Consider the following 24,008-nt stretch of genomic DNA (forward strand, 5'->3'; position numbering starts at 1 on the left):
GATGTTTGAAAATTCATATGCCCGTGTCTTTATGAAATATCAATAATTTTAATTTTTATTTAAGTAATAAAATTTGTATATCGGTTTTTTATTGCTTATGGACATTCAAAAGTACAACAAATCCCCGCCTTTGTAATCGATAAAATTTATCAATTTATGCAACTAAATTTTCTCGAGGCAAAATAAACGCACTTCCTGTATGCTATCTGTACTTATGCTACGTATTATCCTATCCTACTATCTACTTTATACAAATTTAAATCTTCATTCGTGATATTTATATACATCATGGATATTATAAATACCTCTGATCTTTTCAGAATCCATATGTTTCAACTCATAGCTGTTTACTCCATCTTCGTTGTTTACTATGTATGGCCCTTCGAAAACAGGCATCAATTTTGCGCAGATACCGGTCTGAAGATTTGACACTCTTAATGCTCTTACCATTACTTTGTCACCCTTTTGGAAAGTTACTGGTCTTCGTTTCCTATTATGACCCTGTCTCTGGATGTATTTCTCATTGCTTCTTCTTAATCTCCTCTGAACGGTTTCTATAACCTGTCGATACTCTCTTTGTTCTGGATCTTCCCACGGTCTTATCGGCATGACGCCTTTCATGATGTATTCTGGTGTTTCTTTCGTTACTGTACTTGGCATGGAATTTAGGTACATCTCTATTTCTCCCAATTTTCTGTCCCATCGCCGATGTTGACCATCCGTTGCAATGCGAAGAAATTTCGTTACCTCTTGTATAAATCGCTCAGAAGGATTACTTTGGGGATGCCTGATGCTTACAAAGTTCGTCTCGATTCCCCGTTCTCTAAGCTGTCCCTTGAAACGATCATTTCGGAAGTACGTTGCATTGTCTAGTAAAATTTTTCTTGGGGTTCCTACCGTAGCGATGAAATTGTCTATTTTTCTCAATATTTCTTCCCCTTTTGTGGTGCGGCAACTATATAATTTTACGTATTTTGAGAACACATCCACCATCACCAGAATATGCTTGTTCCTTTGCGTGGTCACAATTAGATCGCTTAACATGTCGATGGCTATAATGTCCAGGTTGTTCCGGGATACAATGCTCTTTGCAATATTTTCGTTTTTAAAATTCCTGCTCTTGTATTTCTGGCATACTTCGCATTTCTGTGTGATCTCTTTTGCAATGCGGTAATCTTGTCGACTGATGTAGTTTTCCCTAAATACAAGCCATACCTTTCTACTGCCAATATGTCCATTTTCCTCGTGTAGTTTCTTGATGATTCTTTCTGCCAATGTCGGTGTCACTAAATATAATTCCTTTCCGTCTATTCTCTTAAAAAATATCTCGTTTTCTAGCTCTGCTCTTCTCTTTTCTTTTTCTTCTAGGCCTTCCTGGTCGGTCCTTATCTCATTTAACGAAAATATCCCTTCGTCTTGTGTCAGTATATTCAATCTCACATGTAATGTAATTGTCTCCTTTTTTCCTGTATCTTCGTCCCGTGTTAAAGCGTCAGCTATTATGTTGTCTTTCCCTTTGATGTATCGAAATTGGAAATCATACTCTTGTAAGAGCAGAATGCCTCTGTGTATTCTGTTATTTACCAATCGATTCTTCATGATGTGTATCAATGCTGCATGATCCGTTTCAATGGTGAATTTAGCTCCCAATAAGTAAAACCTTAATTTGTTTACGCAAAATAGTACACTGGCGAATTCCAACTCGGTGACACTGTATTTTCTCTCATGTGTTTTAGTCACTCGAGATATAAAACATATCGGAACCTCTTGGCCGTTTTGTATTTGCGACAACACTCCTGCAAATTTCTGTATCGACGCATCCGTACGGAGTATAAACGGCAAATTGTAAATAGGGTGATATATTTTTGTTCCTTTAGCAAATTCTTGTTTCAATATTTTGAAAGCTTCCTCTTGTTCTTCTTTCCAATTCCATTTTGTCCCTTTCTTTAACAATTTTATTAAAGGAATTTCTTTTTGGCTTAAATCGGGAATTAATTTCTTGAAATAATTTATCGTACCGAGAAACCCTCGCAATGTTTTTAGATTTGTTGGTCTTGGGTATTCGTCGATGAGCTTTACTCTGTCCTCGGCTAGACTTACAGTTTCGGTGTCAAGTTTGAAACCCAAATAAATCACTTCCTTTTGAAAAAATTGACATTTTTCAATGTTTAGTTTTAATCCCGCTGTGTCCAATTCTTTCAAAATTATTTTGATATGTTCCACATGACTCTGCATATCTTGTGAAAAAATTAATAAATCGTCGATGTAATGGACGATGAACTCTTCATGGTGATTCAAAATGGTATGCAAAGCTCGTACAAGTGCTGCACAGGCGCTTTGTAATCCAAACGGAACTACCTTAAATCGGTATACTATACCATCAATTGAAAAGGCAGTGTAGTTTCTACACTTTTCAGCCAAAGGTATTAACCAAAAACTATGCTTTAGATCAATTTTTGAGAAAATATGTGATCCCGTGATTCTTCCAAAAATGGCCTCGATATTTAACGGTGATTCATATTGTGATACTGTGTGTTGGTTGATATTTCGGGCATCTAAACAGAGTCTTAACTCTCCACTGCTCTTCTTCACTATCACAATTGGGTTAATATAGGGTGAGTCACATCTCTCAATGATTTGATCTTCCAACATTTTTTTGATTTCTTGCTTTACTTCTTGCCGATACTTATAAGGAATTGGATAAGTCTTCGATCGAAAATTTCCCAAGTTTTTCACCTCAAATGAGTGCTCGTATTTTGTGGCCACTCGGTTTTCCTCATTTATCAGCGTTTCATAGTCTCTTAAAATTATACGCAAATCATTTTCTTTGCCTTCTCCACATATCAATTTTTTTTCTCTCCCATCAACTTTTTCGCACATATTCACCGTGTACTCCGTGTCTTCTTCAAACACCACTGTCTCCATTGTGTCCTCTTCATTTTCCTTTGTTTTGTTTTTTGTTGGGCTCGTCTCTTCTTTTGAGGAATCCCAAGTTTTGCTTTCATTTCTTGTCAAAATTTTTCCATCTTCTTCTCCTGAGCTCGTCTCATCTTTTGAGGAATCCCAGGTTTTTTTTTCTTTGATCTTTTTCAGCCCTTTTCCCCTCTTTCTTCCTTTTCCTTTCTTCGTCGCCAGGTTCATTTCCACCGTTTGTTCTTTCTCTGATTCGTCCGTAATTTGTTTCTCTTGTTCCTTATCCTGTTCTTCTTCTTCTTCCTTTGTTATTTTCATCGTATTGGTTTTGAAGTCGATCACTACATGTTTTTCCGTTAATTCGTCAACGCCTACAATCATGTCATGTGACATATTCGGCATTATTACACATTGAAGTGCATACATATTTTTTTTCAATCGTACCATTACTCGTATACCTTCATTTATTGTTGCCAATGTCCGTTTATTTGTGCCCACTAAATTCACCCTAGGTATTTTATAAATTAGACTTGTTAAATTTACTTCTTCGATTAATTTTCTGTTGACCAGTGTTATTTCAGAGCCTGTGTCTATCATAATTTTAATTGGTTTCTCATTTATAAATCCATCCACAAATTTTAAATTAACTCCATTTCTCTTTTCATTGTTTCCTGCCAGTTTAATAAATTCCTTGGGGTGACAAAAAATTCCTGTTTGTTTCTTCGTTTTTAGTGAGCGCCTTCTTGAAAACACGCCTGTTGTTCTTCTGTGTTTTCTCTCCCGTCATCTTCTCTCTCATATTTATTTTCTTCTCTTTGCATATTATTTATTTCTCTTCTGTTCTCTTTTGGTCTATCATTCCCGTATCGATTACCGCGATATTCCTGTTCATTCCGTGGGTTATTGTATCTGTTTCCTTGGTATGGGCGGTTATTTCTACTCTGATTTTCCCGATCCCTGTTTTCATTCCATCTCTGGGTTCTGGGTTCATAATTCTCTCTTCCGTTCGGTCTATTTTCATATCCCCGTCTAGGTATGAATTCTCGTCTTGTATAATCTCTTCTAAAATTTTGACCTCTATCTCTATATTCTTGGTTTTCTCTTTGTCTATAATTTTCTTGCGGTCTTCTTTCTCTTCTTTCATGCCTACGTGATTCTCTCATTTGCAAAAATTGACATAAGCTGTCAATGTCCTTGTAATTTTGGAGATTTATGTGGTCTTCCAAGGTATCTTCAAAATGTCGCGATATCAACTCTACCAATTGTTCTGATGAATAATTATATTGCAAATGTTTTGCATTATTATAGAGTTGTAATGCGTACATCTTTTCTGATACGCCCATCCTCTCATGGTATTTTCCATTTTGTAACTCTTTATTTACTTGTAGTTGCTGGATTTTTCCCCAGAAATAATTTAAGAATCTTCTCTCAAAATCTTGCCAATTGTCCAATTCTTCTTCCTTGCTGACAAACCAAAGATTTGCCTCTTCTTTGAGATGGTTTCTGATGGTTTCCTTTGCTGTTGCAAACGGTCCTATGTTTTTGACTTTTTCCTTTAGGTTATTTATAAAAGGCACTGGGTGTATTTTCCTTATATCCCCTCCAAATCGTACTTTTACGTCTTCTGTGCTATGTACGATGACTTCCTTTCTTTCTACTCCTCTTATCTCCATCTCTGCAATTTGTTTAAATCTCCTTTCCGTTTCTTTCCGGTCTTCTTGTAGCGCATTTTCAAATTTTATTTCTATCTGTTCTAATTCCCTTTTTTGCATACTCTGAATATCCTTCATTTTAGTTTCGATTTCTTCTCTCTGCAATTCTATTTTCCTCTCTGTTTCTTCCCTACTTCTTTCTAAACAGACTTTTATTTCGTTTTCATATTTGTCCATACGCGTTTCCATTTTTTGTTCCATTTTTCTTTGGTTTTCTTCTAAATTGTCCAATTTTTGTTCCGTTCTTCGTTGTGATTCATCCATTATGTGTTTTGTTTCCAGTTGATTTTTATCCATTTTTTGTGACGATTCTTGTATTTGTTGTGTCTGTATTTGCATCATAGCTACTAATTTTTCTAACATCCCTGTTTCTTTTCTTTCCTCCATTATTGTAGCATTTCCTTCATTATCCGATCCTTCATCAATAATTGTTTCCTCTTCTATCTTATCCTCTTTCCTTTCTTGCGTTTTGCTTTGACTCCTTGTGGTCGACATGTTCGTTAGATTATTTATCCCCGCCAAATATGAAACTTTGAAATTTGTGCAATAATATCCCCGCCAAATATAAAATTCTACTGGTCTGTTGCAACAAACGGGACTTTTCCTGTTCAAATGTAATAACTCTTGAGTACGAGTATCAAATTTCAATATCCCACAAATAAATCAAATGGTAAAATATCAAATGTCAAAATCAATCAAATAATTCAAGTATGGTAAAATTATCAAATTTAAATATCACACAAATAAATCAATTATGGTAACCTATAAATTGTCAATATCACGAATAAATCAATTATGGTAAATTGTATCTTAAAAAAAATATATAAATCTTTATGTCCTCAATTTTTACATAATATTTCACTTTATCCCCGGCATATAAACTTTCAAATATCTGCTCGTCTACTCCTATCCTTTCAAATTTGCCAACTAGAAATATTTTTCAAAGCTTTACACGTTGGGGGCCATTTTGTTATGCTATTTAAATTGTATTATATTGCTTACTTAGGAAAAATCCTGTCTATATTTATTAAATGAACTAATCTCCAATTAATCACAATAAATCAGCATTAATTAATTACAATCTCAGGCTATTTAAATTGTACGATTTACCTTTGATCGTGGATTCAAAATATTTTCCAATTGGCGTCCTAATCGGGATAGGTAATATGACCTGAATAAAATACAGAGAATTTCAACTGAACTATATGTGAGAAGTCCTTTATTTTAATGAAATTTTATATAACAATCAATCCTGTAATATTTGCAATATACTAACTTTAAATATATGAGAAGTTGTTTTCTATCATGGACCCAAATGTTATTTTACATTGATTTTTAATATGTGTTATAACTAAGCTCTTTTTATAATTCCTTTTTTTTTAAGTGATCGCAAAATTAACTGTCTCTATTATTTATTCAATTTATTTAATTAATAAATGAAAATCACACTCCGGCTCTAATGAAATTTGACTGACCTTTCCTTCTCTGCCGTTGCAATTCTATGGCCACGCCACAACAAAAAAAAACCTTTCTCTGCTTCTGCTCCTATTGTGGTCCAGATGACGTACACCTTTCTCCTATCTGTCCTTGTATCTCCAAATGTTTCCGGCTTCGTCTGCTATTAATATTCTTATGCCCTTTGGTTTTCTATCTCTCTGTACCCCGTTCCTCACACTGGTCAGCTTTTACACCGCAAATAAACACACCCGGTAAATTACGTCTTCGGGACTTCAAACAAACACAAATCACAAAGCTCCTTCCTTCTTGGACGACGAAAACTGACTAACTAACCTTTTTTTCTCTCTCCTATCTCATAGCCAAAACCAAACCTCCTTGCATTCAAAATTTGACCAATAAAAATCATCCACCTCTTGTGAGTATATCGTTACCACCCAACTCTCTCTATAAAACGTCATTCGGGTAATTCCAGAAAACAAATCTTCTTTAATTATTCTAACTAAATCTATCTACTTTACAAATATTTCTTACTAATAGCTACAAACGATACCTGTTTCTCAATTCAATGTCTTTTGTTAATAAACTTTTACCGATATAATCTTTCGGGGAGAAAACCACCGCAAATCCCGGTCCATTGTTCAACACTTTCTATATACACTTTTATTCCGGGTAAAACCATTTCACAATAACCGACTTATTTAAATTTCTTATCGATAATATTTGAAAGTCTTGTCTCTGAGGCCTAATGAACAATTCTTCGAACAACTTAAAATACATATTTTGTCTTATACAGGATGTTTGAAAATTCATATGCCCGTGTCTTTATGAAATATCAATAATTTTAATTTTTATTTAAGTAATAAAATTTGTATATCGGTTTTTTATTGCTTATGGACATTCAAAAGTACAACAATATATATATATATATATATATATATATATATATATATATATATATATATATATATATATAATAATAATATAATAATATAATAATATATATATATATATATATATATATATATATATATATATATATATATATATATATATATATATATATATATATATATATATATATATATATTTACTCGATCCGTGATTTATATGACGATTGTGTGAAGGTTCTTCAACACATCGTGAAACTAGTGGATAATTGAACTAAAGACCATGAACTTACTATATCCCCAGAAAATTCTGTCATTATGATATTTACAAGACATAGGATACGTACGCCCGATAGTCTAAATCTGTCAGGATATGATATACCGGTTGTCAGTGAGTATAAATATCTTGGTATAATCCTAGACCCCAAATTAATATGGTCCAAACATGTCCAATATGTAAAAAAAAGATGTGAGAAAGGCATCAATCTCCTTAAATGTGTCACTTGCAGGAAATGGGGTGCTGATACCAAAGTTGCATTAACGTTTTACAGGACCTACGTGCGATCAATTTTGGATTACGGATGTGTGTTATACGGATCAACAAGCAATACAAATTTACTAAAAATAGATCGTATTCAGTTTAAAAGTTTGAGATTAACTTTGGGTGCTATGAAATCAACACCATGCCCTCTGTTACTTGCTGAAAGTAATGAAATGCCATTAGAAAATCATAGAAATTTATTAGCAACAAAATATGTATTAAAATTAAGGGCTAGAACAAGCGGCTTACTAAGTATGCTGTATGAATTATCCATACAAAATCTAGTAAACAATTATTGGAAAATCAGAAAATCACCACCATTAGCGGATGCCTTTCTGGAAACCAATGATTTACCGGTTAGACTTTCGACAAATTTTATTATACCATTATATAAATCTGAATTTAGTACAACTTTCACAAATCAAATATTAAATTTCCGAAATATTCAGATTCACATCAACTAAATAACAAGTTGTTGAACTCCATATTGAGTGAATATACTAATAAAACTATAATTTACACAGATGGCTCTAAACAGAACGATGGGAAGGTAGGGTCTGCAGTGTACATTGATGCTGTGATCATCTACACCTATCTATCACCTACTGTCACTGAATCAGAAATCAATATACGAATTCATGTAATCACTTATATGCATTAGGATATATAATATAAATTTGGTACAATCAAGTCTTAATTCATGAACATAAAATAAGTCATTCAAAAATCTGTGGCAAAAGGAGTAGTTTCCATGCCAAACACACTATCATCATCATCATCATGAGACAAAAAACTTTTAAAATAAGTATTTCATTTCATTGCCAATATTATACTACAACAAATTTGGGGAAAAAGGTTTAGATCCCCTCTAAATATCTAGAGAAATCTAGAATAAAATATTTTCGCTACTTCGTTTTTATCTGCCATGGTACAGTAAAATATAATATAAATTTTCATAAAACAATTTTAAACAGTTTTGTAGAAATATTCAAAATTTCGGATTTATTTTGTTACTTTAATACTTTGTCATTTATGACCAATCTTTTTGTGACATCCTGTATATTTTTTTATATTCCTCTTACTTATATTTTAACGCTTTATTTTAGCAAACATGATGGACCAAAATTGCAAGTGTTCTCATTGTAACATAAAACACATATTTTTTAAATAATTTATTTCTAATAATACGTTTACTAAAGGCTGTATAAAATAAAACGCACCCGCCCGTGAAAATGCTATGTATGACTGTTTAAAAGAATTGTTACCTGATGTTCACTTCCTCTGTCTCGTCCTCCTTCAGGTTTTTGCCTAGCACCTATGAGTTCATAATGACTCTTTGAGTTAGCCACACGTCGGTTCTCGCCATTAGACACTTTGAATTGTTCTTTTTTCCAGCTGGGTGACTGCGACCTTGCCCGGTCGAATTGTTTATTCAACTTAGTCTTCGGTATTTTTATATTCACATTTTCTATCTTCGGTTTTGGTTTATGCGATTCCTTGCTGAACGTCACCACGGACCACCTTCTGTTGGGAGGTTTTTCTTCCAGATCGTAATCAGGTGGGGGCTCATAAGGAAGCGGGTGCCATTCACCACTGTTGCATTTTATATATTCTCGACTTTGCGTTGGAGTGAAAGACAAAGAGTTAACAGCCCTCTGGCGAGATCTGGGCCTTCGTGTTTGGGCGGTGACTGGATTCGGATGAGGGGATGGAACATAGAACGTTGGATTGGGCTTTTCCTGGTTGGGATTATGAAAAAACTCTTGAACGGACAGCGCTCGCCTTTTTCTTAAACCTGAAACAAAAAAAAGGGCTGGTAAGTTTTCCTTGTCCCTAATTTTTTTTACCTAGATATAACGAATTATATCTTCATAGTTAGAGTGCGAGTCGGCAAAAAAGTTTATGATAGATACTCTCTCCAAACTTTGAGTATCGCTTCACTAGGCCGTCTGACACAATAAAACATATCGATTTTACGACATGCCGAAAATTTATAGAAATTGCTATTGTGTTTACCACGTTAAGCGTCAAGGCAAAATTTGAAATCAAGCCCTACAGGCCAGTACATAACATTGGTTTTTATGTTGTTAGTGGTGGTTTTTGTGTAATAAAATATGGTTGCAATAAGTATTTTTTGAAAATTAAATTTATAACATATATAAAATATGTCGGTCATCCATGATCGATCTGGCGTGGTGGAAAGTTTTGTTTCTCCAGGCCGGGCGGTCATTTGTGGGTCATTCCCAGTTACCTATTACATTTTACAAGGTTAGTTACCAGACTTGTTAGATCTTGTTTATCAGTTGCCGCAATGTATTCAAGTGTATACAATGCGTGACAGTGTTTTTTAGTTCGATTATAGAGTTTTTAGTGGCTACCTTAATTTCTTGTGGCACGTTTTTCAATACGTTTTTAACGTATGTTAAAAATATCAAGTAAATTTGTAAGTACCTAACAAAAAATTAGAGAAGACAATCCAGAAGAAAATCACCTTGAAAGTGATGAAAGATGCAGAGGAATCATAAATGAATTAAACCTTAAGTCCCCCAAAATGTATCCTAGCAAGATGCCAACTTCCCCTCCTTGGCTAATATCTTCTTCTCACATAAATTTGGATCTATTATCAGAAAATAAGAAAGAAAGTAATCGTCATCTAATTAATTCTTAAAGTATTAAACCTTAATTTCTCAATTTTCTTCCTTCAAACAGTTATTCACAGATGAATCTAGAACAGAACGTTGTGTAGCATCTGCCTTTATAACAAAGGATGAAATAAAGAAATATAAACTAGCGGAGGCTAATACTATTTTAACAGGAGAACTCTTTGCAATATATAAAGCCATATGTCATGTTACAAAATGTCCTGAAACTAACTTCTTAATAATTACTAACTCACTAAGTTCTCTAGAAATCGTCTCAAAAATCTATTCTTCCCAACCTGTAGCCAAACTCATTACACAAGAATTGAACAACCTAAATCACAGAAACATTGCTTTCCTGTGGGTGCCATCTCATATTGGAATCACGGGAAATGATCTGGCGGATAAATATGCACGAGAAGCCTTAGAGGACACAACTATTGAGTTCTATCCAAAAATTCCAGCGACAGATCTTAAATCATATTTCCACAGCAAAATGATTAACATGGAATAGCAGGCGGCACAAACAACAGGCAAAAGTACTTGAGATAAAACCAATATTTCAACCATGGTCTGATAGTTCCACCAATCGTTTTTCTCAGGTTATCATCACACGACTGCGGCTTGGTTATAGTCGCCTTACGCATGTACATCTGATGACAAGGGATCCCCAACCGGAGTGTTATGCTTGCGAGACCCCGCTAACAGTAAAACACCTTCTAGTGGAGTGCCCGTTACACTTCTTGTCTTGATGAGACTTCTTGGAATTTTTGAGAGAAAAATTCTTAAAAAGATTTTTGGGGTCGTAAATGAAAATGGGCTATGGCGTCGAAGATACAACTTTGAACTATATCAGTTATACACCGATCCAGATATTGTGAAATTGGTTAAAGTGCAGAGACTTAGATGGGTTGGACACATTTCTAGGATGTCAGATCGCGAATACACGGAGAGATTAACATTTTCAAAACCAGAGGGAACAAGAAGTAAAGGACGGCCACGAAGGAGATGGATTGATGATGTGGAAGAAGACCTACAAATTCTAGGGGTCAGAAGATGGAGGGAAGTTGCCAGGAATCGACAAGAGTGGCAACATCTTTGTGAGCAGGCCAAGATCCACAACGGATTGTCGAGCCACTTATAATGATGAATTTTTTTACAATACTATTTTTAATATAAGTTTTATAGGTACCCTTATAATTTCAGAAATATACGCAATATTAATTATTGAAAAATTAATTTGATGATCATTTATAAAACAATCAGGGAAGCGAAATAAATGGGTAGCAACTTAATTACTTTCGTTTTGATTTCTCCAATACAATATTATTTTCACGTACTCTTTGATGTACACTATAAGGATGGAAGATGAAAGAGGTGGAATAAACAATTATAAATGGAACACTTTAAAAGGTCACTGTTCAAAAAGGTAAAATATTTATCAAATTTAACAAAGTTGTGAAAATTTAGATTCTTAATTTATTTAAACTATATTTCTACCTATCTTCTACACATTTTCATCATGTTTTGAATCTTTTAGTAGTAATGTATACAACAAGGGCATAAAGTGGTACTTTTTTACGAATCGACAGATTGATTGCTCGATCTGTCAGGCGAGTGCGTCAATTTCATAAGTGAAAAAGTAAAAAAAAAAACACTTTATGCATGTGTTGCATACAATAATCGAAAGATTGATCGCTCGAGCTGTCAGGCGAGTGCGGCCATTTCATAAGTGAAAAAGTAAAAAAAACACTTTATGCATGTGTTACATACAATATTTTTTCTACAGCCCTATAAAAATAATAGAATCAAAATTGATTTTGGAATTTTAATTAAACTTCTTCAGTAAATTATATGTAGTGATAAATACATAATGATTGAATTGGAAATTATAGACAATCATGTATTTTACAAAATTAACAACTGAAGTATGAATATTCGTTTTATTTCGATATGTAACAATTGAAAACATAGTTGTTTTGTTGACTAATCTGAATATGTGTTTGGGCTGCAATGGCTATTGACACAAACAATATTGTGTACAATAATTACAATAAGAACATATTACTATATACTACAGTGAATCTATAAGGTTTAAATAAGAACTGATGACTAAATACAAGATTTATTCTAAGTTATAAATTAAACGTAAAGTAAATGGAAAACAAGGGGTCATATTCTGTTAAACTGAATGTCTTTCAAGAAACCAATTAGGTTAAAGACTTGATCGTGTGAGTTTAAAACGTCTTTTATATTTGAATTAAGTTTATGTTGCACTCTGTGTTTCGCGTACCGAGGACACTCGATAAGGCTGTGTTTCACAGTTAATACACTTGAGCAGATTTGGCAACTGGGCTTCGGCTCGGACTTCATTAAACCCATTAGCGCCCACCGTTACTATATGGTAACGTAAAAAACATGATTTTTAAAAATTCTGCGGCACGCCTATGGAACTAGTCAGCCACATATTTTGAAAAGTATCGTTTCTAGGAATACTCCAACCACCCATAAACGTAACGGATTCGTATTTTAGTCTTCCCTCAACCCTCGAGAGGTTATATGACAGTGTGGTTTGAGTTTATAGAAAAAGATAGACGTCCGTTTTCCCTAAGTAATTTTTGATAGCCTTCTAGTAACTATATTTGCATATTTAAAAAATACTAAGTTTATTATCCCCCAACTTATTATAAATTGCTGTATTTTATCAACAATTAAATGTAGCGAACTTGGTAGGAACAGTCAAAGTACGCCGTTACCATAATGGTTGCGGTGGGCGCTTACGGAGTCATTACCTTATTTTTTTTTCAGTCGTGGATTTTCGTTAGCAGAAGCACTAGATATGGTTTACGGTGACGAGAAATTAGCCGAGCAAGTCGATAATATTTTTATACCACCGCCAGATGCAAATGGTGCTGATACAGACGAGGATTCTGCGAATGAAGATGAAGGTGGATTCGTAAATAACCTAACAGGTGCTTAGTTGTACAAATAATGATATACCTTCATATTATAATTGTTTATTTTTACAGGTAGAAAGCTACGAGCGCAAGCACAAATACAACTTTCTAGCAATGAAAGGATCGATACTGACAATGAAAAAGTGCAGACAGAGGTGAGTATAACCAGTAATTTTTTAATTTGCTTAGGATTAAAATTTATTTTTATTACAGTCACAAGCAGTAGTGGAGACACCCGAAAGAGAAATTAGAGCATCCTTTCAACTATGGCAAAATGAAAGAAAAGATGTAATAATGAAAAAATGTGCTTGGGTGCAAGGAGACTTACAGCAGCCTGCAAGTTTTTCGTTTCCAGAAGAATATTACTCTATTTGAATATGTTGTGATTTTTAGTATTGACTGTTTACGCAAGAAGCTCGTTTGGTAACTTCAATGTTTTCATTACCGGAGATGCCGATTTGGGATGGTAGCCAGATGATAGTGACATTTACACCTTGAGAAGCGAGTATACCGAAAGTGCTATGGATTTCTTGAACTAAGGGAAGCTGAGCGTACAGAGCTTTTATCGAGAGTCGTGACGAGAGGGAGACTGTGCATAGTGCTTGGTTCTTATCATCTGCTTTTATGTTTCTAAAAACTTCTAGTCTCAAGTGTATACGCTGCATAAATTCGGTAATAAACATGATTATATCATTTCATCACATGTGGGAACAACACATCCAATGCCTCTTTCTCTTTTGGAGGCATTTGTATACAAAATTTTTTGGAATTGGTGCCTGCTTATAATTTCTTCGAGGCGTTGCCTTATGAGAAGGCTTGAGGTTTCATGTTTGCTATATGCTAAAGAGAAGTAATTGACTATGGGAATTCTATATTTCAAGGAGGTGTCTCCGGGATTGAAAAAGGATGTGTTGTAGTAAGGTTGCTTGTTTTTCTGGTCGTGTTAATTTCTGGATATCTATTATTGATTGGATCCTTTGCGGAGTCTCCTGAGGTGAAGTTGAGTAATTTAACGATAGAATGGATTGAATGAATTTGCGGATATGGAAGATTGTAGAAGATACTCCGGTTGAATCAAGAGAGGTGGTTCATTAGCCTCGCAGTAAAGGTTGTCTATGGGACTAGATTAGAAAGCGCATAAGAAAAGACGAATGGAAGAGTTATGCACAGAGTTCAGTAGCTTTGTATATGAAACTGCCGTAGTCCAGTTTTGAGCGGATTAAAGCTCTATATACATTAAGTAAGATGCTTTCGTCCGCAACTCATATATACGGTGATAGTGCCCTGATGATATTGAGTCTCTTCATTGCATTGCCTTTTACTACACTAATATGATGTTTTCAAGTTAGCCTACTATCAAACGTTAATCCGAGTAGTTTGTGATGAGTAACGAGTTGCAATGGAGTTCCGTTAAGGGTGATAATTGGACTTTGGCTGCAGGGTTTTCTGCTAAACCGTATTAATTTCGATTTAGTGGTTAAAATAACTAATCCGGTTTATCGGAACATTCGCTAAGTTGATTTACGGCGGTCTGCGGTTCTACGAGTACAGAACCTTGTGTGACTCGCTGAGATTTCGCCATTTGTTTTCACTTTGAACGTTCTTTGTTGTAAAAAGTTTTTATGAAGGAGTAAATATTTCCTGATACCTTGTATTGCCGAAGTTTTTAAAGAATGGCTGGACGTGAAATAGTATCGAAAGCTCCTTCTATGTGAAAGAATGTAGTGATCAGATCTTGTTTATTTGAAAGCTATTTTTGTAATAGCACTAAATTGGCAAGAGTTGAAGGATAAAGTCTGATAACCATTTGCACTGTCAAATTAGATACTTATAATAATCGCATAAAAATATAGCAAGGGATTAGACAAGGAGACCCAAAGTCACCTAAACTTTTTAATACTGTGCTGGAACATGCTTTTAAGAATTTTGATTGGCTGAAAAGGGGAACAAAAATCGATAGAGAATATCTAAACAACTTACGTTTCGTCGATGATATATAGTCATAATAGCTGATGACTTGGAAATGGCAAAAGAGATGGTATAGGAACTCGTTGTGGCTACAGGAAATTTAGGTTTAAATATAAATATCTCGAAAAAAAAATAATGACAAATTTGGTACCCAACCAAAATATCACTATTAGTGGGCAAGAAGTAGAACTTGTAGATAAATATAAATATCTAGGACATGAAATTATGGTTGGCAGGGATAATCATACCCATGAACTAAAGAGAAAAATCGGTCTTGGGTGAGCAGCATATGGAAAATTGAGAGGAACTTTTAAAAGTGAGCTGCTTGAAGAGAAAAGTATTGGATCAATGCGTCCTTCCAGTGTTGACATACGGAGCAGAAATACTTACTTTAACAAAAGCCTTGGATACCAAACTAAGAGTCACACAAAAAAGAATGGAGCGATCTATGTTAGGAATAACTCTGTGAGACAAAATAAAAAACGAAGATCAGTAGAAGAACCAAGGTGACTGACGTCATCGAAAGGATAGCCAGACTAAAATGGAGATGGACGGGACACATAGCTAGAATGACGGATGGGCAATGGACAAAGAGGTTTTTGGAATGGAGATCAAGGGAAGACAAGAGAAGAGTCAGTCGACCACCTACACGATGAGCTGACGATTTAAGAAGACAAAATCAAAACTGGATGAGAGTGACTCAAGATAGACGGGGTTGGAAACACGAGAAAGAGACCTATGTTTAGCAGTGGACTTTTGAGGCTGGATGGTGATGATTTCTGTTGTTTTGAGATCCAAATATTTAAGAACGATGATGCCCATTTTTTTTGTGAACATGTTCTGCTTTTCTTTTTTTTGTTGATATTTTTCGTATGTTCCTTAACTTCCCAAACGAAGCAGTGCTACAAACTACAAAAGTGTGTCGGTGTGTTGAGACTGCTTCCCAGTAGTCCGGTTCACTGTGTTGTTACAAGATTTTAAACCATTTGTCAGTTTTTTCACGCAGAATACGTTCAACTGTAGCCCCTGAGAATCCTGTAAAAACACAGCGATTAACAGCTTCTATTGAAGGTAGTGTTTCTTTTTTTCCATCATATAACTTGCAGACAATTTGTTTTCCTCTCCTGAGACAGGTCTATGACGAGGTATTCGTGTATTTGTATCTTTTGTTATATCCATTTTTATATACTTTAACTTAACGTTTTGTCTTCATCAGCATCAAACTGTGCGTGTCCATTGCGGGACATAGGTCTACCTCAGCTCTTTCCATCTATCTCTATTTTGTGCGACTTGCATCTAGTTACTGTTTTGTCCTACCTCACAATAAAAAACCAATTAACAAAATCAGTATCAAAACTATTTAGACGAAGCAATAGAACATGAATTTAACAGTCGATATTATAACGGTAATTTAAACATTAATTGTAAAAATTTAATAACAATGTTGCCAATTGATAATTTACCCGCTGTTTGAAATATTCAAGTAAATGAAAAACCACTATAATAGCTGCAGTATCTGAAATTGAAATATATAAATGAAAAAAATCCTAGTCTAGTAAAAACTTATTTTCTTTACAATTCGTAGCAAGCACTGACGTCTTTCTAAAAAGCACTCTGTATAGTTGTTACGTTTGCTTAAAGGTATTTAACAATTGAATGATTTTTATCTGTTAGCGGTGAGAACTGAATTCATCTTTTAAAATTAAAATGTTAGCATGCAAGGTCATTCGGAAAACCCAAAGATACATAAAAAATGATGTACTCTTGTTAGTCGGCTAACTCTACAGGGACGGTTCAAAGGTCAATGGAAAAAAGAAAGAAATACAAAGAAAAAAATAAGGGTGCACGATAATAACTTAAAGGAGTATGGGGATGTCTGAATGATTATCTGCAGAGATAAATATAATAAAGATGTATAAAGAAAGATAAATGTAATGAAGATAAAACTAAATGGCAAGATTGCTGAAAGTGAGATTGACTGGAAGGCACCTTCTGTAAGAGTTTCAGTTTGCTGTAAAATTTGTGATAGAAAAGACAAAAACTGCATTGGATGTGTGAAGTGCAAGAAATATTTTCATAGCCAGTGCATTGTGACGACGCCGGGCTTTATGATTCAGGGAATAAAAAAAATTGTATGTGCCGATTGCAACGACAACGCCGACGTATCAATCTCGGATAAATTAAAGTTTTACGTCCAAAACAATGGGCTGCTAAATAATAATAATAATAATAATAGCGTTTATTGTCCAACAGAATCTATTTATAGGACAAAATACAATACTAAAGTTAAATGAAATATTAATAATTCATAGGTACTAACTCATAAATGCCTCGGTGATGAGCCTAAATAAAGTTAATGACCTTCATCGTGAAAAAGCGTTTAAATTGGAGAAGAAGTTCGAAAATACAACCAAAAAACGAAAAGCTGAGATTAATGAACAAGATGCAGTTCCCGCCAATTTTCTGGAACTAATGTAACAATCATCAAAAGTTATCAAAATCCACAACATGAAATTTGCAACAAACGACGTGGGCTTTACAGACGAGGATAAAGCTATATTTACTTTTGCAGCGGAAAACGACAAGCTGAATGAGCCAGCTGCGCCGTATGATACTTACGCGACTAAAGCTGCTGTAACTATAGAGCAACAATCAGAAAACCTCATTGCCACGAAGATCAAAAATCCGATTCGTCAAAATGCACCGACTGTTAGCCACACAAAACCAAATGATAAACATATTCCAAGCACGCCATTGGCACATGACGCACATAGCAATATTAACAAAAGGAAGAGGTTAGTAACGAAAATGATGGATAGAAAACAGTTTAAACAAAAAAACAAAACAGTTCAATGACCTAAGCCAAACAAATAGACTTAAACCACTCAAGGGATCAAACCAAAATGGTGCGCTTGTCACTAGATTTGCCCCAGGGATTACACCTTCAAACATTGTTGAGTTTCTGCAGTCCTGTGATTTGGTCGCTTATTGCCAGTGCGAGAAAAGACAAATATTTCAGCTCATTCAAAATAGCAGTCCCAATGGAAGACCGACCTAGGTATTTATGTTAAGAAATATGGCTTGACGGAGTGACTGTTAACCATTTTCTAAATCTGCATATCCATATTGCCAGCTTACAAGAAAAAACTTGTTGAACGGAGTGAGTACTGCGGTGGTCAAGTCAAAAACCGTATGTTAGTTTTCTTGTACATTTACATAGTATCTTTGGGCCTATTTGAGTCTGTAGAGCATAAGTTCTTGGTACCTGGTCACAGCTTTTCTGCAGCAGACCGGGATTTCACAGTTATAGAAAAGAGATCTAAGGTAGCAAAAATGCAAACTGGTAAAGATGTGGAAAACGTAATTAGATCAGCCAGACCATCAAGACCATTCCGAGTGCTAAGTATGGATAGATTTTTTAACTTTGACGAAGCATCTGCAATGTGTATCAACACTAAAAATTTAACGATATCCAAAGTGTCGTATTTCAAGATTGATAAAAACGAACCTGGCTACGTACATACCAAGAAAAACTTCAGCGCACTGTATGGGTTTGACAAAAAATGCTTCGTTCTCAAGAAAAATATTTCTATTGAATACATAGCTTCCATGGAGCTTACTACTCTACCAACAAAGGTTCCACTAGCAGAAAACAAAAAAAAAGGACTTAGGGATCTGTGATGGCACTTAGATCTTTAGAAAGTAAAACATACCAATGGACTTAATTTCTTAGAAGTGAAACCTATCAATGGACTTAGATCTGTTTGAAAAAGTATATGGTTAACATGCGTTTTCTCTGTTTCGTTTTTGTAAAACTGTACAAAAATTACAAAACCATCTATTTCCATTAACTTGTTTGATTAAAACCACTTTTTGTAAATAAAATTGTATTCTGTTAAAAACTGTACAGTTTTTTTACTTTTCCCAACAATTTTACTTTTGGCACTTAGATCTATTAGCTTTTCAGCTCTTCAAGTGTTGAGAGGTGAAAGATATGAATTACTCCAAACCATATTGGAAGGTAAAGTGCAGAGCAAAAGATCAGTTGGAAGACGCCAGAACTCGTGGCTGAAAGACCTGAGGATATGGTTTGAACGCTCATCCACAGATATCTTTCGTGTAGCAGTTTCCAAAGCTACAATTGCCATTTGGATCGCCAACCTTCGAAAGGAGACGGAGCAATAAGAAGAACAAGAGACATATACAAGTTGAAGTAACTCCTCGTCCAGACCAATACAGTTTCATATTTTGTATCTTCCTTTGAGATGAACACTTCTACAAAGGATAGTAAGTTAATATTTTTTTTCATGGTAAATTTTATCGATTCTTCTTTAAGGTCCATTAGAAATTTGTGCAATGATTTTAATCCTTAAGGTAAGATGGATAATGTGAGTTTTAAATATTGTTTGTTAATAATACTAATTTCCAATTCTTTTATGAATATATTTGCTTATATTGGAGATCAGAAGTCCATTGCTAGACCAATAAGTGTACGTTCACACAGACTGCTATGGCGCGATCAGCGATACGATGCTTAGCTCTGCGATGTTATCAAACACTTGTATTTTAAGCGCCTTGTACAAATGACACGTGACAGTACTAAACAAATTCTATACCGGAAGTGACCATAGATTGGTTAGAGCGAATATTAAAATACAGACGAGAGTAGAACGAAACAAACTTATTAAACGAGAACGATACCCAACCACCGATGTCCTATTTCAAAAACAAACGGAATACCAAAAAGAGCTAAGCACAAGACTAAAATCAGTAGAGACACTGAGACAAATGGATATAAACGGACTAGCCAATAAAATAAAAGTAACTGTAACAACATCGGTTAAGAAAATATGCTCAAACACGAAAACAGCCAAAACATCTAAACTTCAACCTAATACAATTAAATTACTAAAAGAAAGACGAAACAGAACAGATCGAACTTCGGACAGCTTCAAAAGTTTAAACAAAAACGTGAAGAAAGAAATTAGGAACGATCAGAGAAACTATACTAACAATCTAATAAAAAATATAATACAAGATAACTGCAATATGAAAGTACTCAAAGCAAAAAACTCAAACGGCACAAGAAAAATCATAGAAAGAAAAAATGAGAAAAACGTCACCGTCCGAGACAGAAAGGAAATAAGCGAAGCCATTGAAAAATTCTACACTAAATTATACTCGGCAAATACACAACCACAACAACGACGTACTGAACGAACAATAATTAACACCGGCTCAGAAGAAATACCGGACATAACCGACTATGAAATAAGAATGGCCCTAATTCAACTAAAAACGAATAAATGTCCGGGAGAGGATAAAATTACAGTCGAAATGTTGAAAATCGGTGGAAGAAAAATAGAACAGGTATTAAATATTTTATTTAATAAAGTAATTGATGAAGGAAAGATTCCTCAAGAATGGTACAACTCCGAAGTCATTTTACTATTCAAGAAAGGAGACAAAGCAAACATCGAGACTTACCGACCAATAGCCTTGCTCTCACATCTGTATAAATTACTAACTAAAATCATAACCAACCGCCTAACACATAAGCTCGATTTCTATCAACCTATCGAGCAGGCTGGATTCAGAAAACATTTTAGTACCATAGACCACTTGCACACCGTAAGAACACTGATAGAAAAATGCACCGAGTATAATGTTCCAATTCATATGGCGTTCGTCGATTTCCATAAAGCATTCGATTCCATCGAATTATGGGCAGTGCTTGAATCTCTAGAAAATGCACGTATAGATTCAAGATACACTAACATAATTAAAAACATATGAAAATGCCACCATGCAGATAAAGCTGAACGAAAGCACAAAAACTAATCCCATAAGACTACAACGGGGAGTAAGACAAGGAGACACCATCTCTCCCAAACTATTTACCCTTGCTCTAGAAGACATTTTTAAGAAACTAAAATGGAACAATAAGGGTATCAACGTCGACGGATCATACTTAAACCACTTGCGATTCGCAGATGACATAGTTTTAATAGCCGATAATATCCAAGAACTAAATGATATGTTACAACAATTAAATGCAGTTTCAGGAGCGGTAGGCTTAAAAATGAACTACAGCAAAACAAAAATACTGAGCCGAGACCAGACAAATATAACAATACAAAATCATACCATAGAAAATGTTGAACATTATTTATATCTAGGTCATGTTATTAAACTAGGAAAACCAAATCAAGATGCTGAAATTAAAAGAAGAACACAACTGGCATGGGGCGCTTTCGGCAAATTAGCATATATCTTGAAAAATACCTCCATTCCTGTAAACTTAAAGAAAAAGGTGTATAACACATGCATACTACCAGTTTGTACTTACGGCTTGGAGACAGTAGCCCTTACCAAAAAATCTGCTAAAAAATTAGAAACAACGCAAAGAGCAATGGAACGAATCATGCTTGGAATATCACTAAGAGACAAGATTAGAAACACCGAGATAAGACGTAGAACGAAGATTAGGGATATTGTGGAAGAAATTGCAAAAATGAAATGGCGCTGGGCAGGTCACGTAGCCCGATATAATGACAACAGGTGGACACGGAGAATTCTAGAATGGAGACCAAGGACGACAACAAGAAGCATGGGAAAACCTCAAAAAAGATGGGTAGATGACATAAGAACAGTGGAAGGCAAACAGTGGATTAGATTGGCGCAAGATAGAGAAAGATGGAAGCAATTGGGAGAGACCTACATTCAGGAGTCGATGGAAAATGGTTGACAAAGAAGAGTACAAATAACGCGCGATTTAGTGCGATTCTACTAGCGGCTAGTATTCGCTTCGGTTTAGTTTTCAAGAATGTTTGATTACATCGCCAGTAGTCGTATGTCTAGCGAGCGATATGGATGTAAAAAAATTAAACAATTCTAGAAGTCGTTCGGCCGTATGGGATCATCGATCAAAAGACAATAATATAATAATAATAGGGACAAGTTGAATAAATTATGGGTTCAGGTTGCAGAGGAGTTACAAGTGACAACGGAGTATTAATTACTGTTTATTAATAATTACGTTACTACATATATGTTCTTGCTTATTTGAGGTGTTTGTAATCGGAAAAATATTTTTTCCGAAAATAAAGACTTCGCCAAAAAGATTACTTTAGTTTGGATTATCAAAACTGCATGCTGCTAATGATAGTAATAAACAATTCCCCAAAAACACCTACATATACAATATGATATATTGGAAATTTTTATGAGTTAAGAAATATGTTTTTAAAGTACCTCTCAATGTATATGCTTGTTGTAATGATCTGTTGTTTCCACGACCTGTCGACTGATCAGTTACATTGTTACTCACAATATTAATACACCACAGATAAGCTGTTGCTTATCTCATTAGTGCCTTCTTGATCAATTAAAATATTGTGCAATAAACAAACACAATTAACTGCATTTTCCGTAGATGAAGGTTTTGTCTCTATCGCCTTTGTTAAAATTCTCCAACGAGCAACCAAAATGCCGAGAGCGCATTCCACACACCTTTTTAGCACTAGATAGGCGACAATTAAAATTCTCAGTTTCATGAGTAAGGTGCCTACGGGAAAATGGTCGCATCAAGTAGTGCGCTAAAGGATAAGCTTCGTATCCAATTAAGTAATAAGAAAATTTTATATCGGGAACAGGTAATAATGTTTCCTCAGGTAAATTAAATTTATTATTTTTTAATAAGTTGTAAGTTTCTGACGAGTTAAAAATTCCGCCATCACTTTGTTTACCATAAGCTCCAACCTCAATAATAATAATCTTTGGGATATATAATAATTGGGATCAGAAACAGCTTGTAATACACACGAAAAATATTGTTTGTAATTATAAAACATCGATCCGCTGTGGGTAGGACATTTCATTCGGATTGTTTACCATCAATAGCAGCCACACGTGAGGTAGATTCCATTTTTTCCAATATTGTACAGCGGAATGCATCAACATTTCTTCTGTAGGGGCAGGCATGTGTTTCTTAAGAAAAACTTTCCATATTCAACATTTACAAAAGGGTGAAAATCTCTAAGGGATGTGTTTGAGGCCAAACTATTCTTCTTTTACATCATCTTGGGCACATTTTAAAAGTTTAAGTTCCTTAAAAGATCTAATGGCATGTTACAACATGACTGGTAATCTACCATCAGCTGAAGAAAGTGGTATAATGTCTGAGAATATTGACAGCAATTCACTTAATGATGAGCATGACCTGTTATCAAAAGATAATGAGATTCTAACTGAAGAATATATCACAGTCTATACTACAGATGATAATATATCACAGTCTGAAATTAATAAGGGAACTTCCAACGACAATACTTCATTAGATAACGAAGAACCCCAACCTAGTACCTACGTCATCCTCTAGTGAACGCTCCAAAAATACTAACCAAGAGCGTAAAAGTAAACCAGATGATTTGGATATCGAGCGATTCATATCTTTGGAAAAAAAGTTAGAGTTACTAGACTCTGCAATTAACTCAAAACATAATGATGATGAAGATTATCATTTTTTAATGAGTTTCTACCCACCTTTAAAAAGAATGCGTGAGGAAACTAAAATGTGGTTCCGTTGAAATATGCAAGAGCTTTTGTATAATTGTACTGGTTCACAACCAACAACAACACGAACAATCGCATAAGAGTACAGTTGCAAGGATTCCGTTTGGTTTACCTACGTCAGATTTCACCCTATCTGATTTACAACTATAAAATGTGTACGTATATTAATAAAACGTTACTCTATTTGCAATTATTCTTATTTTTTTGCAATTTAAATATTGTTAGGGCATTGCAAGAGTTTCCCCACAGAATAACACCATAGCTTAAAAATGAATGGAAAAGAGAAAAGTACGTTATTTTCAAGGTATCAACAGTTGTAACAAGTTTTAATTGCCTGAGTAAAAATAAGGTACTAGAAA

At 34.6% G+C, this 24,008-nt stretch overlaps 1 protein-coding gene across 8 annotated transcripts in view; it reads right to left on the reverse strand.

The window, feature by feature from the left end:
- Positions 1-24,008, reverse strand: part of LOC140452076 (uncharacterized) — a 162,252-nt gene that overhangs the window by 42,356 nt on the left and 95,888 nt on the right. For all 8 annotated transcript variants that reach the window (XM_072546131.1, XM_072546129.1, XM_072546132.1 and 5 more), the window contains one exon: positions 8,777-9,306. In XM_072546131.1, the coding sequence (XP_072402232.1) occupies positions 8,777-9,306 (530 nt within the window). The remainder of the gene's footprint in view (positions 1-8,776; positions 9,307-24,008) is intronic.

The sequence above is a fragment of the Diabrotica undecimpunctata genome, chromosome 10, assembly GCF_040954645.1.
Source record: "Diabrotica undecimpunctata isolate CICGRU chromosome 10, icDiaUnde3, whole genome shotgun sequence".
Taxonomy (NCBI): Eukaryota; Metazoa; Arthropoda; class Insecta; order Coleoptera; family Chrysomelidae; genus Diabrotica; species Diabrotica undecimpunctata.